The 15,510-nt window shown below is 34.7% G+C and overlaps 1 protein-coding gene across 1 annotated transcript; it reads right to left on the minus strand.

Moving 5' to 3' along the window:
* Positions 1 to 645: 645 nt before the first annotated feature.
* LOC133691984 (importin beta-like SAD2) lies at positions 646 to 12,479 on the minus strand. Its single transcript, XM_062112619.1, has 22 exons — positions 12,170 to 12,479; positions 11,947 to 12,082; positions 11,760 to 11,847; positions 11,354 to 11,503; positions 10,506 to 10,668; positions 9,696 to 9,880; positions 9,436 to 9,609; positions 8,454 to 8,599; positions 7,924 to 8,047; positions 7,661 to 7,841; positions 7,314 to 7,473; positions 7,188 to 7,229; positions 6,822 to 6,940; positions 6,539 to 6,737; positions 5,835 to 5,966; positions 5,438 to 5,541; positions 5,111 to 5,290; positions 3,619 to 3,758; positions 3,348 to 3,487; positions 3,080 to 3,240; positions 1,645 to 1,771; positions 646 to 1,539 (listed from the first exon to the last, which is right to left on the minus strand). Exons 1-22 carry the CDS (start codon positions 12,257 to 12,259, stop codon positions 1,379 to 1,381), a joined length of 3,102 nt encoding a protein of 1,033 aa, XP_061968603.1. The 5' UTR covers positions 12,260 to 12,479; the 3' UTR covers positions 646 to 1,378.
* Positions 12,480 to 15,510: the final 3,031 nt, after the last annotated feature.

Consider the following 15,510-nt stretch of genomic DNA (forward strand, 5'->3'; position numbering starts at 1 on the left):
GAACTCAAAACATTATTACTTTTCACATTTTAGTTTTGTACAATCAAAAATAGAATACCTTTCATTCATAAAAATTTATATTTCATTTGTGAAAACTTTTTTTTATTTATTTTATAAATAAAAATTCATCAAACATAATTTTAACCAAATCTATCTTCTTCTTTTTTTCCAGCTACAATCTCAAAAACTAAAACTATCATTACCACTACCACAAAACAGTTGTTTCATATTTTTTAAGCTTCTGTTGTTTCCCAAACAGCAACCAAATAACTTTTGATTTATGCATCAAACACATAATTGTATTTTAGTTCAATAAAAACTAAAATAACATGTTTTTTTTTATACTATTGCCACAATGCAAAACATCATAAGTGTTTTTTAAAAATTTTAAAAAAATTATATATATTTTTTAAATTAATATATTTTTCATGTTTTCATATCATTTTAATATACTAATATCAAAAATAGTTTTAAAAAATAAAAAAATATATTATTTTAAAATAAAAAACACTTCAAAAAACAAACATTACCACTCCTCTCCTCTACTCTAGACGTTGCACTCTACAACTTTCTTAGGCATAAACGTACAACACAATAAACAAGGAAACTAGTTTGCCAAAATGATTTAAGGAATTGAGCACCATATACAAACCAATCTTCTCTTCCCACCCCATTATATAAAGAATATCAACTGTTTTACAACCAGCAGCGAGCTACCCCCTTGGATGCCTAAGCAGTAAACCCAAAATCTCCAAAACCATCGCGCACCAATGTTCCGTGGTGTTTATGGACTCTACTCGTTACAAAATGGGATAAAAGAAAAAAATCAGAAGAGGAAATACAAAGAATGTTGGCTACCTTTTTATCAAAAATTATCATTACAGCGTTGACCTCCCCAAAATGATTCCCATCCCTATGACATCATGGACTCTATGCATGGGGCACTTCTTGATTTCAAACACCGGACCACTGGGTCTCAACTCAGCCCCAGAAAGGCAAAGAGCAGAGGCGATTGAAACAAAAGAAAATCCCCCCCAACACCCCCAAAAAAATACAACAGGTGAAACAAGGAGAACAAAGAGTAGGCGTGACAGGCCTCTTCTGATGTAGAATGGACCAGACTCACCATGTAATGACTAACCTGAACCCATGGCAGAGAAAGTCGTAGCCCCCTTGTCCCACTACGCAGACTAACTGGGAACTCAAACATGCAAAGCTCCTCAAAAACTTTGAGCCTGATAATTCTTCAGGCCTGACTGACTTCCATGATCTTTGAACTACGCAAATGCTTTAATGAGACTGGCAATGACTCTAATGAAATATGCATGAACAGGAAGCAATGAACAAGTTTGACCGCAGGCCCTCCAAAGCCTCTAAATTATGAAGCACCAGCAGTTGATGCCTTCTCCAATTTTTCTTTTTCAATCACTACCCTCCTCTGCTCAGCATGCTCGGCAACACCATTAGCCAGCGCTTGAAAATGAAAGTCAAGCGTCTGGGTAAGATTCTGAAACCTTAATGGATCTGATGCTTGCATGGCTGATTCAAGGGAACCAAAACAACAAAAGTAACTGGTTAGATGGCAAAAAGAAATTAGTCTTCAATTATTTTTTTCTGTATGATAGCAAAAGAGGTTTCCCTTGCCTTTGATCGTGTCCACAAAGAAAATGAAAGGGTCCACCTCATCAATTGGTGATTGCAACTCCTCATCGTCACTATAGTCATCATCTGAGTCATCGTCATCGTCATCATGTGGACGGAAAGATTTTGCCTGTGATGTGCATATAGCAGGTGATGATCAAGAAAGTGTTACAAGCATAAACGAGTTGAAGAAAAACATGAAACAAACAGTTCAGAGAAACTTCAGCTAAAAATCACAGGATAAATAAGCGCTCTATAAACCAGGGTTTAAAATTTTAGTTTGATATGAAAACAATCTCATAAATTTTAGTTTGATACGAAAACAATCTAATGTAAAATTCCTAAGTGATGGCTCAACGTATCTCAAATAAGAAAAATAAACAACATGGTAAAAGATATAACCCACATAAATTAGCAATCCCAACACAGAAGTTCATCTGTGAGATACAGGAATCGAGATATATAAATGGCTTAAAATGAATGGTGATGGCATAAGGAAATCTATTGCAAGGTTAGAACAGTTCATGGGACATGGCAGCATTATGGTTATGCAATATCCTATAAATAGACAAGCAGATCAAGAGAAGCTGGCTCCATTTGTTTCACCTTATTGGGGGCTATCAAGGATACAGAAGATGGAGAAACTTCAGAGCACGTGAGCAAACTACTGTAATTGTTTTAATGAAATAATTTGGCTGATAACACCAACCAACTACCAGTTTGAATTTTTTTATATCAAGGCGTCATGCCATCAACCAATTACTGGTTTTCCAAAAGAGATGCTATATATCAACAAGAAAACATAATGAATAAATCACAAACAGGCAAAATGGCAAGCCTTCTAATTTTAGTCAACTTTTTGGGCATTTATTAATTGTCTCTATTTCATGTATCCTTCGTTCAAAATATTCATGACAGACTGCTTTGCTCTTCCCAAAATAAATCTTCAACATTTCAAAATTTTAGATTTCCAACGATTAAACTACATGCTATCTTCTTTGAAAAAGGTCGGGCTCATCAGAGAATCAACTTGCATTGCCACCTGACACCTAATAATGTGATTTTGTAAAGTGCTCTCCCTTGGTAGTGAAGAGGACATGAAAGAAATTAGTGGGGGGAAATGAAAAAAGGTAATTTGAGAAGTAAAAGTGATTAAGTACGCGCTTTGACGTTTTTGAACATGAAAATGCATTTTCAAATGGACACATAAGCAAAAGTTAGCACTCTCCTGGGATAGGGAATAATTTGATTTCTCTTTAAACACACAGTAACTCAGGGTTTTAAGATGGAAGAAAAAAGTACAGCATGCTTAATTTTCATTTCAAATAAAAACAAAAATAGATCAAGGCTAAGAACACCACCAGCAAATTCAAGAAAATATGGGGTTAAAAAAACATGGATTCTCGTTATGGATGAAATTATGAGAAGATGATCACACCTGTGCAGCTAATTTTTGAAGTTTAATGCTTTCAGCTTCATCCCCATCCTCAGCATCAACTCCCATTTCCTTGTCAGACTCATCAGCGTCATCATCTTCATCATCAGTCTGGAAACCATCCATATCATCAAGATCTTCAGCTTCTTCCTCCTTTGCAGCTTCTGTCCCAACACATGATGTCCGAAGAAGATCAATATTGATCCAAACATATAATGAAGTCATAGCTGAGGGAAAAGAGCAAGGAGAGGAGAGGAGGACAGACTAAGACCTGCAAGTTGATCTTTGTATTGAACAAGGAGATCAAGAGTGGCTCTGAAAACACGCCCCAGAGCATCTCCTGGTAATTGATCCGCAGGGAGAGCAAGTAGTGATGTCAGTCCCAAACAACAAACTTTCTTATCATGTTCCCTGCACCACAAAAATCACTGCATGATCCACCAAATCATAGAAACCATTTAATGGAACAGAAGAAAGCAACCCACCACTTTACAGCTTATATGAAGCCCAAGGATAGAGAAGACGAGCATAGGAAAAGTTACCTTTTAAAATTTGCCCTTACGCCACTCTTTTTCACTTGTTCCAACATCTGGAACCAAAGAGTAAAGATCTCTGTAGCAACACCAAGTCTGTGCAATATGCTGAGGGTCAAAGCTGCATTGTAGTAAAGAGCATCTGCAACCTGCACAGAAAATTCAGAAGGCTATCCTTTTAACAAATTTTCAATTCAAACTTGAACAAATCGCTTCCAAATATAATGGGTCACCTACTAATGACAAATAAGAGGTTTGCTCAAAAAGGGAGTAATCTTGTTAAGCTGCCAAAAGCATTAACTACTAGCTCACATCAAAATACCTCAAAATAAGAGGTTTTGCAAGAATATCAAACAAGTCAGAATGTCAGATTTCGATTTTCCCACCAGACAACCAAATATCAGCCATTAAATCAGTATAGCCTACTATAGGGGGTGTAATAACTATGAAACCTTATACCTCTCTAAGTGTGGGATGATGCCTACTGTAAAAAGATTAATCACTTCACAAAATCATTTTTTTCAGGCAACTCAAGAAACTGACCCAGAGATTTGTAAGTGAATTCCACCAAGCATGGGACTAACCCAACCCAAAGAGGTGCATTCCTCTAACCTCATCAATAGGAAACCTTGACTCCTACCATCTAGGAAGCTGACTAGTACGAAAACTTACAATAACAAAATGTATGAAAATGCTTCTGTTACCCTATCATATGGAATGTATGTGGTCATGGGATTTTAACAGATGCCTTGTTTAATAAATTCATCAGTTAAAAGGGGTAGTTCCAGTTCTCAAATGAAAATTTTGGTATTACCAGCAATAGCTGACTAACTCTCAGTCAGAGAGAACACATGCAGACCCAATAAAAACATAATTTTAAAAGTACAAGATGTGATCAGAGGAGAAAATACCCAGGGAACAAAGGGGACTGAACAATCTCAATTTCTCAAGAAATGTATCTTTGATAAATTAACATGAAATTACAATATCCATAGTCTCATGTAGAATCTTTGACAAGCCACAATCCCGTATTTGTGCAGAATATCAACGAGGGGTAGCCAAAGCAGCATTATGTGTTTATTCCAAGGAGTAAGGAGTAACAATCCAAAGTTAACCTCATTATTATAACAAGGCATTGATTATTTCAAACAAACCCTGAAATTTGAGACTTCCCATCATCCAATAAAGACATGAAATTCATATTTACAACCAAATACCTTACATGATTAGTTATCAATGCTATTACTGTGAAATACATGCAACTTTCCACTATCACACACTCTAGGCCTGTCTGCTCACAGTTAGGGTTACGAATATTGACTGCTTACATAAACATGGTACAAGTGAATATTCAAAGTTTCAAACTACTTGACAAAATCAATCCCGAGAAATAATCAATCCATGAGAGAAAAAAAGAAGCAAGATATGGACTTCGGAGGGTAAAGTATAGTCAAAACAGAAAAGTCGTGTCAAAGCATTTGTAAACATTATAACTCCTCACCACTTGCATAAGAAGACATTTCAAGTATAATTTATCAGTTCGACGCAACCGCTGAACAGTGATTCTCATATATGGCTCAACCCACTGATCCACTTGCCCTTTACAGTTCTGGAAAACCACTTCAATAAGCTTCGGTGCTGGTTCTATGTCACTGTCTTCCAAGTTTCCATCTGCCATTATCTGCAAAGGAACATAAAACATGACCCAAAAAGAGATCAATAGATAAAATAAAATAACGAACATTCAAGATTGTCATCTATTAATTCTCCATGCTTCAATTGCACAAAAAGAAAATGAAAGGTGATTAATAATTCTAAAATATCTCACCGATGAAATCATGTTCCAAAGGCTTTGTTGGTAATCCGGTTCCCTGCATGCAAGGAAATGTTCAGTCCCCCTAGATATATAGTTGTCCAGTGGAACCAGAATGTCTGCAGCAAAACAAAACATCATAAGAACTGTTACAAGGACCAAAGAAATCGGTCCATAAAAGAAATATAGCCTGAAAAAAATATTAAATGCATCGAAATAGAAAGACTTTAATTCATTCAATCACAGACCCTTGATTTTGTTTTCTTGTTCAAGCTACCAAATAATATTGCAGTTCAGGAACATTATTTTTTAGCAAATCATAACAATGAGGGTATAAAATACCAATGAAAGAATTAGCTTCCACAATATTACTAGTGACAAAAGAAGTTGTAACAATGAACTAAATACATACTTGGAAAGAAATCAATTGCCCATTCTGCCAATGCTTCAATCATCAAGGGCCAAAGAGACCACATTTCCGTAGATATTATTGGAGAGAAAAAGGTCATATATGAAACAATTTCCAAAACTTCCTCAAACACCTCTGCAGAAAGATATCAAAAAAGTGCTCAATCTCAAAATTGCATCAATAGAACAAAAGGCTTACTCAATAGCATGCAATCAGAAACAACTAAGATTTTGACAAGATTTAAAGACCTTAATTGATAATTTGTTTCCAACACTTTTGACATGGCAAACAAAAAAATAAAATCCTAATGTAAATTTAAGGAAAAGCACAAAGAATAGAATTGCCTCAAGTTTCCAAAACATTGGATGGTCTTGCTTTAGCATATTTTCAATCAAGTGACAAGCTGCCACAGAATATAGATTTACATGCTAGAAGGCATAGATGTCTCATTCCCAGGGGAGCAAAAGAAACGATGAATGGATTACTGGGAGTTCCTCAGGGAAAGAGAACTCCTCAGTTGCCTGCAAACAATGTTGCAAACCATTCGCACTGGATTTGAGACAACCAGATAGGCAAGCACAACCAAATTAACTAGAGCAAATCACACATGCAAGTTCATATATCCCCAAGCGGACATCAAAGACATCAGCAGGCGCCACTAGGACAAGATAAGACAAGATAAGACAAGCCACCAGATGAACACATACCTTGGCCATCAGTTGTCAACATTCTACGCATTATAGGAAGCAAAGTTGGCTCAACTTGGACAAAAAGATCAGGTAGCCTGCTGACTGACTCAAGAATTGTGCTTATTGCACGCAAACAACCAACTGCTGCTAAAGCACCAGGATCATCAGCTTCGTCATCAGCTTCTGCAGTATTCATACATCTCCAAAATGCAGCTGCCTGAACATAAAGGTATAATGTCAGTCTCAATTAGACAGAAATGTCCAACAAATATAGCATCTAACCAGAACTGATAAGCATTACCAAATTCTGGCATAATCCAAGAGCATATGGTGCCATCTCCTCCCCAAATTTGTCCACTATAGTTTCCAAAGTAAAGACCAGGTCCTCATTCTCTACCTCATTCATTAGTTTGAAGAACTCTGGAAGGGAGGAAGAAAAGAAACCAGTCACATCAGCACTCTTGGAACCTTTTTAACAAGGGCTAATTGATCTATTCTATTAATAAACAGTAGAGTTGAATGAAAGGAAAAACTACAAAAAAATGCAGTGACGTAAATCAAAAAAAGATCTTGTGAACAAAGAGAAGGCGAGTTCTATTTAACTGACTTCAGAAATTAATGTCACAAACTAAAATAAACTGTCAATAACATGAGCATAACCACTTACCATCAAGAAGTTGAGGAAGAATCGGACGAATCTCATTTAAATCTGTCATGCACAGAACCCATTTAGATAGAAGGATGGATGAATGGAGAAATATAGAAAAAGTGCTAGAGAGTAGCAGCTTCATACCTTTGCAGGCTTCAACAAAGCATCGCAATGCAAAAACTGAGTCAACACGCACAGGAAGCTCTGGATCACGCAACCCAGAAACGACACTGTGCAAGGATTTACGGAAATTGTTCTGGTCTGAAAAGTTAATGTGGGCATATTGTCCTGCAACCCATGCAGCCTAACACCCACTCCAAAAAGAAAGAAAAGCATAAGCTCACTCTTAATAAACTAACATTTATGCTTTGTAATCTGGAAAACCCAATTAAGATTAAAGTCCTGGAGTCCATAGCAATGGGTATAGCTAAAATATAAAATACCAAACAACAGAAAAATATTTTCAAGGAAAAAATAACTGAGCAATAAACCTTTGCTCTAAGGTGGCCAACAGGACTGCTGAACTCGGGGAAAACATGTTGCACTAACATACGCTCCAGTTCAGATTTGTAAGGGTCAGTCTGTTTCAGTTTATCACAAAGTGCTCCAATAGCAAGTAGAGCACCATCCTTTTGTCGATAGGGTTTATATTCCACTGGTGCTTCATCATATCTAAAAAAAAACCAGCAATAAGAGCACCATTAAAGTACCGAAAAAGATTTCCATCTATTGCAAACCTCAAAATGAAAAGTACCTCTTAAAAATTTCCACTATGAATAGAATGAACTTTTGAAGGTTCTCCTTCCCACGTTTTCTAACCAACTCACTGACAAAGTCCATGGAAGCGGTCCTGGGACTATACAAATCTTCAATGATATCTGCAACAAGGTACATCATGATGACTAGTGTTTATGGAGAAAGAGCTGTTGTGGCTGTGAAGGGTATACGATTGTTCAAGCAAGTGTTTGGTAATGATGCTGTTAATGTGTTAAATGTTCAATTTAAAAATCAAAAGAAAGAAAGAAAGACAATTAAACAAATTGCTATCAAGGATATTTTTGCTGTTTATCAATTCAAGCACCTCCAAAAGCATCAAATTAATAATTCTCCAAAACATTATTCAAAATTATTTTTGGAGACAAAAAATAATCTTGAAACTCAGGGCTTTTTGTAACCAAATGGTCTATTGCATTCTATGGCAGGGTGATCACCTCCCACAAGTCCAACAATAATGCCAAAGCATCTTAAGTCTTTCAAGCAATGGAACCAGATTTTGATACTCACCATAACCCTTTCTCACATACTCATGTGGGTCTTCATCCCAGAGTTTTTGATCATTGTCATTGAAGCACATAAGAGGGAAAACTATCTCAAAAAGAAGAATGTCAAGTCTTGGTTGCAGTAGATTATACATGCTATTCTTTGAGATGCTGCATGTAAACAAAAATCAGTATTACAACATTAGCCTTCAAAAATACACTATAGCAGCAGTGCAACAAAACACAGAATTGAAAAGGGAAATGCTATTGGATGCCCTTATGAACTAGTTTTTGGTAGTTAGTGAAAAGTTTGCAAAATGTGTAAGTTTGGTTATTAAGCATTGGATTTGTGATGTGAATAGATGAAAAGTTCGAAATTGTCTAATTATTACAAAATTTAGCTACAACAATCTAACACTAAGTAAGCTTAAAAAGTGCCCTAAGGGCATCCATTAGACAAACCCAATTAAAAATATTGGTAAAACCGTGATGACCAACTTGTCACAATACAAAAGGCATAAATTTATGTGCTCTAGAAACCAGGCACATTCATTTTCTGTTGAGTGCATGAGCTTGAGTTTCTTTTATCATGTGATCAAATGATAAATGCTTACAGAGCAAGGGGGGAGGGGATAAGAACATTTAAGTACAAAGATGAGGAAGAAGATGCTATCAAAAAAGACAGTCAAACCCTAGGGGAAGCTATGAGAAAAAAATCCCATGAGTGCAACAGTTTGGGTCTAAAGAAAGCATGCCATTCACACCCGAATTGATGCATCCAACAAAAACAATAACTCCCAAACTGGTGCGATCACAACAACAAGCCTTAATCACAAGTTCCTGACCCCAAATAGTATGAAGAAACAAAATAGTTCGGAACACTGCCAATCAGAAGTTTAAAACACTGGAAGATGATATATATGATAATGGGAAGATTCAATGGGACATAAAATGTGAAGAAACAAGAATACGACTGCAGTATTTGTGAGAAAGCATATTTCACAAACCTGTTGCTTAGATACTGAAGAATTAGGTTGATAACTCTGTCAGGCAAATAGCCACCACCACGAATCACGTTCAATAGATTCAAGTGGCACTCCAAAATTTTCGCAGCAAAATTATTCTGAAACATCTGGGCGAAAGCTTTGTTTTCTGGGTTTTGAAGTTTCAAGTCTCCAAACCTACAAGTGTTTTAAATGGCCATGACACTATAAATTACATGCTCGTCCCAACTATTCTAAACTCATTTCAAACACCAAAACATTACCGAGTGTATAGCCTGTTCAAAATGTGAACCGTCCATTTCTTCACCTTCCACCATCCCCATGACTTCCTAAGCTCAGGATCCACAGGCTGGCCCTCTACAGGAACAGGCCTCTCCAAAACATTTAAGAAAAGAACCATCCAAGCATTGAAGACATTTGGATCCAAGAGTTGCTTTGGAATCTCCAGCTGATAATCAATGACAATAAATTAAACTTGTAAATCATAACCACAAAAATAAAAAGCTTGTGTCCCCAGAAATTTTCTAGGAAAACAAATCACATACAGCACTGGGATTTTTCCTAGTTCAAACAAATAATATATGTATCATTGACAGCATACCTCTTAATGTATTATGAAATCAAAAACTTTACTTTATTCCTAAACCAGGGAAGAAAAGCATTGCACAAGCTTTAGAAATATGATGGAAACTTAAAAAGGTTTAAGATGCATACTATTTTTGTACACTAAAATCCATCAGCATTGAGTGACAATATTAGGTCTATTTCTAGCACAGCAAGTAATTAAAGAGTATATGTTGAATTACTACAAATTACAACATGTACAAAACAGCTTTAACCACTAAAGGAGAGCAGATTTCCTAATTGCCATTAGCTGAAATGAAGGATAAACAAGTTGGGGAACTTCAGTATGGCTTACATGGCATCTCAAGATGAGCAAAATCAAGTCAATTAGCAAAACAAAAGTGAAACACGACTCACCATGATAGATAAACAGTAACATCAAATAATCAAGGAATCCATAAAACAGAATTTACATTAGTTCACTATTCAACTGCCATTTCAGAGCTTACATATATAGATGACCAGAATATTTTACAAATAAGCTTGATCAAATCTGCTACTTCCAGAGAAGGATTCGGTATCTGGACAAGTTTGTTGAATAAGTTGAGAAGATGAGAGAATGTCTCCTCAACAATGCGATAAACAGGTGTCCTCTCCTCATCCGACTTGAACCTATGAAAACAAAATTTTCAGACAATTTATTGAGCTTTGCAACTAGACTCACAAGCAATGTGTTCATTCGTGGAAGAATAAGTTGGGTGACAAAGCAGTCTAACATAAACAAAACCTAAATTTCTAATCCTTAAGTCAACTTAGTATAGCAGCTCAGATAAAGCATTCATAGACGTTGTGGTACACTAAAACATGGAAACCCAACGTGAGGACTGAAAAGTGTCCCAAGATTCTCATGCCACCATTTATTTGTCCAGCAAAGGTTCCTTTTCAATGAAATAAAAAGCATCCCTGATGAAATAACAGAAAACAACCAACTTAAAAGCACAGTTATGTGTGCCAATTATATAGCCAGCAAATAAATGACCGTGGTATTCTTATTTTTTTTGATGCCCAAAGATACACAAGCAAATAAATTATATAATGGTGTGTCTCACCAGCACCGCGGGCCAATTGTTCAAAACAGGCCATTACATCAAGCTCAAATGTCATATGCAAGTTAGTTATTTATATGTCTTTCCTGTTTTTAGTGGGAAAATGATCCCAACACCAATGGTTGGATGTTTAAGAAACAATAAAAGAGAACCGCAAGCATGTTCAGAACTAGAGAAAAAGTCAAAAAGCATAGTGATTGGCATATTATCTTGGAAACAAATCAAAATGTCAACAATTAGCACATCCTTACTCGTATTTTCTAGAAAGAATCCTCAACACAAATAGAGCTCCATATACTTGCTGATCTTGTAGGTTAAGCTTGATCCAATCCAGAAGGTGAGGCCATTGCTCTGGGTAATCAGCATGGATCATTGTTTTAAGACACTCACCCAGTTGTACCCTATATACATCATGACATAACATTTAACATTAGAGGAAGCAAAAGTAGAAAACCCTCAATGGTCCATTAAATTTCAACGCACATTCCACAAACAAAACCAAATTTTGAGAATTTAAAAGAAAAAAAATCAGGAAATCATATTTATCCAACAAAACACAGCTTAAAAGTAAGAGATTGCAAAATTCAGGAGAGAGCAAAATCCAAACAAGTAAAAACCAAAATGATCGGTGAAACAGTAGAAATCAAACAACTATACCTCAATAAAGGCGGAACGCGCACAAGAAACACAAGGATGTGATCCCTCACCATAGCTTTATCACTCGCAGAGATCTTTGGTAACTCACCTACAACAAACAGCAAAACCAAAGAAATAGCAATCATCAACTAATCAAAAACAAAAAGAATTTTCAAACAGTTGGCATAACTAATTGAAGACAGCATACCAGGCTCATGGGGTGCCCAATTCTTGGCAATGAAGTTCTTGAAGTGAATACTAGCTACTTGACGCACAGCCATATTGCAATTATTGTCCACAATAATCTGCAGCAACCTCACAAGATGCTGAGGTGTGTACTGAAACTGCAGTATAATCACAAAGAATCAAACAAAATTTTAAAATTTAACAGAAAAATTAAACAAGAAATGATTAATTATTCAATCTTGAACCTGATCGAGTCTTTGCTCGGCGTCTTTGCGTTCGTCAGGATTGGGGCTAAGAGCAGCTTGTAGGACAACAGCGAGGCTAGGGAGGTCCATATTTTTGTTATGATTATGGAACTGATCAAAGGATAAGGAGTGATTGATCGATCGAGGAGATTTTTTTTTCTTTTTTCGGTTATGTCTATTGTCTAAACCCTAGCTGGATAGTCGTCGTCTTCGTCGTCGTCGTCGTCGTCGTCGTCGTCTTCGACTAGGGTTTAGACAGAGAGAGAGAGTGGGTGAGCGCGTGCGTGTCGGGGCTGCGGAGAGAGACAGCTAGTGGATGTAGTATTTAAATTATTAGGGTTTTACGGTTGTTTAACTAAAAGGATTAATGACGTCCGTAACATGACATATACACGTCTACACATGGATTCCTTGCTTTTTACCATTTATTTATTTATTTATTAGAACTTTTAGTGTTTGTAGGTTAATATATTATTGTTGTTGTTTTACTCAAGAATATTTGGGAGGAAATTCAAAAAATATATTTCACCATGATATTGCATTTGTCATATCAAGGAAAAAATAGAAATAAGAATATTTGTGTAACATCTTAGTATTTTGGTACAAATTTCATGTAATAAATCCAAAATAGTATAATTTTCTTATATTATAATTTAAAAATTTATCAAAATTTCAACAAAATTTTATCTATATTAGAAAATTTTAAGTTATTGACTAAATTTATTATACTTTAATAAATAATTAATTAGCATTTCATTCATTATTCAATATTCTTGGACTTATCACATCATAATTTATCTCATCACATCAATCATATTTTAACTATTAGATGAATTAAACTAATATTTATCAACAAAATAATCAAAATACAACAATATATAATTTAAACTAATGATAACTACTATGTTTAAAATTAATACAGACATTATCAAAGAAAAATTATACTTTAGGTAATCATGGATTTATCTAGTATTTAAATCCAACAGCTTGTAAAATTCCTTGCATGATAATAATTACATTAAAATAATTAATATATATGCTATCATCCTAAAATTACATAAAATATACAACATCAGTTATGTTTTTATATAATACAAAAACACAAGGGGCTTCATGATCTACTAATCACGATAAAGCTGCGAGGACCCTGAAATCATTTTATACCCCTATTAATTAATTAATTAATATGAAAAAATATTTTTTAATATAAATTAATGAATTTACTATTAACTAAAATATATATTTACATTAAGAATTATGTTAATAAATAACTTAATTCCTCTTTTTATTAATTACATCAATCCCTTGAATATTCAAAAGATTTTCTCTTTAACCCGGACTCGGGTAATAAACCCTTATTCAGGGTATTCAGTTTCACAGCCCAAAACAAGGCATTAATCCTTAAACCAATGTGCTAAATATCCAGCCTAAAATAGAGTATTAATCCTTAAACCAAGAACTAATTATCTTCAGGCCTAGCATTAGTTATTAAACCAAGAACTACTCATCCAACCCCGAACACGACAACAATGTCACATCAAATATTAATACAATAAAGTGCAAAGGAATCTACTTTGATATTTATAACAATTTTATATAGAGCCAAATTAATAAGATATTGATCACCTACGTAACGTCCGAGCTCTATATGTGTGATCCTGTCTTTGTACCCTCTTTACAATCTCTTCTGTAATTTTAACAACTTAATGTTAAACCTCCTGTATCTTTGTATTAACTAATTTTTCACAATAAGTCAATATATAAACAATTATCTCGACAACATCATTGCTTTATCTTTTGTCAACGATATCAAAAAGAAAAGGATATGTTTCCTACTTGAAATTCTCAAAACCTACCTACCAATTAATCATACCATGATTAATTCGTTGCAAGTTCTACCCTTTATAATTATCAATTTATTCAAACAACTCACCCCTTCTAATTTCTTCAATTGACCAAACAATTTCTTTTAGATGAGAGTATATTTTCTTTCCAATTTAACCACAATTTTCTCACCAAATCAATAATCAACTCTTCATCATATCGCTACAAATATTACAAAAGTATAATTCATTATAATTTCATATATCTCTCAAAACTTTAAATTCTTAAAACATCAAAATTCTCATTTATCATGTAGAAATATGATAAATCATCTAAAGTATAACCCACGTGTTTGGTTATTACAATTTCAACATAATTTACAAGAATAACACAAATTCTTCAAACATGCCTTCCTGACTCTCCATAGTCGGCCCTTAAGTTTCATTACCCATCCAATATTTTTATTTAATTTAACAAATTTCATACTTTTTATAGTCATTTAATCATCTATAACAATAATTAACAACTAATTTCAATTTCCCCGAAATTTCATCTAAAAAACTCTAATTCAAATTACTAATTTTGCATAGAATCATTAAACACTTGTTCAAATCGATACCAAAGGGTTTCAAACACCTTACCTTGTTTCTAAACATATTTAGAAAGTCAATCCCTCAAGATTTTTTCAAAACTTCTCTCTTTTCCTCTTCTCCCTTCATTTTCTCACTCTAGCTTACCTTTTTTTTCCTTGATCTCTCTAAATTTCTAGGGTAGTTATGTTTTTCTATCTCAAAACACTCTTTTTTTTATACTTCTAATCATGAATTTCTAGTCATTCAATGTGAAAGAAAAAAAGAGGAAATGAATTTACCATTTTTCTGTCAATCTGGCTGAATGACCTCCCTTCATGAGAGTCTCTTTCATTAAATAGGAAGAATTCTGATTTACATTCCATAAAATCTGCTACTATTAACTATAATCTCGGCCTAATTATAGAAAGCTAATTACCCTATGATTACATAAATATTTACATCTGTTTTTTTTTACATAAATAACAAATATGTGTATGGAAACTAATGATTCTACTAAAAAAGACCATACTAACATCCCCCCTCAAATTGATGATGGGTGATCAAGAAGCATCAATTTGCCAACTAGAAACTGATGGCGTTGACGAGTCATTGATTTGGTAAACACATGAGCTATTTGAAGGTCGGTGGAGATATGTGGAAGAGAAATAACGTGAGTGTCCACGGCTTCTTGAATAGAATGACAATCCACTTCGATATGCTTGGTGCACTCATGGAAAACAGGATTGATAGCAATCTAAATAACACTCATGTTGTCAGCATGAAGAAGAGTAAAAGTAGTCTGGGGAAATCCAATTTCTACAAGCAGTCTACGAAGCCAAACAACCTCAGAGCAAGCAGCTGACATGGCTCTATATTCAGACTCAGTCGAAGATTTGGAAACACGATCTTGTTTCTTACTTTTTCAAGATATTAAAGAATCACCAA

The sequence above is a fragment of the Populus nigra genome, chromosome 4 (genome assembly GCF_951802175.1).
Source record: "Populus nigra chromosome 4, ddPopNigr1.1, whole genome shotgun sequence".
In the NCBI taxonomy this organism is placed as follows: domain Eukaryota; kingdom Viridiplantae; phylum Streptophyta; class Magnoliopsida; order Malpighiales; family Salicaceae; genus Populus; species Populus nigra.

What these genes read in the sequence shown, in the direction of transcription:
- LOC133691984 (XM_062112619.1), bottom strand. Translation starts at nt 12,259, where the DNA reads ATGGACCTCCCTAGCCTCGCTGTTGTCCTACAAGCTGCTCTTAGCCCC. An exon ending in CTTCAGTATCTAAGCAACAG is followed by an intron (nt 8,600 to 9,435) that starts GTTTGTGAAATA and finishes GTTTACATGCAG; the next exon opens with CATCTCAAAGAATAGCATGT. An exon ending in TTGGATTATGCCAGAATTTG is followed by an intron (nt 6,738 to 6,821) that starts GTAATGCTTATC and finishes CTTTATGTTCAG; the next exon opens with GCAGCTGCATTTTGGAGATG.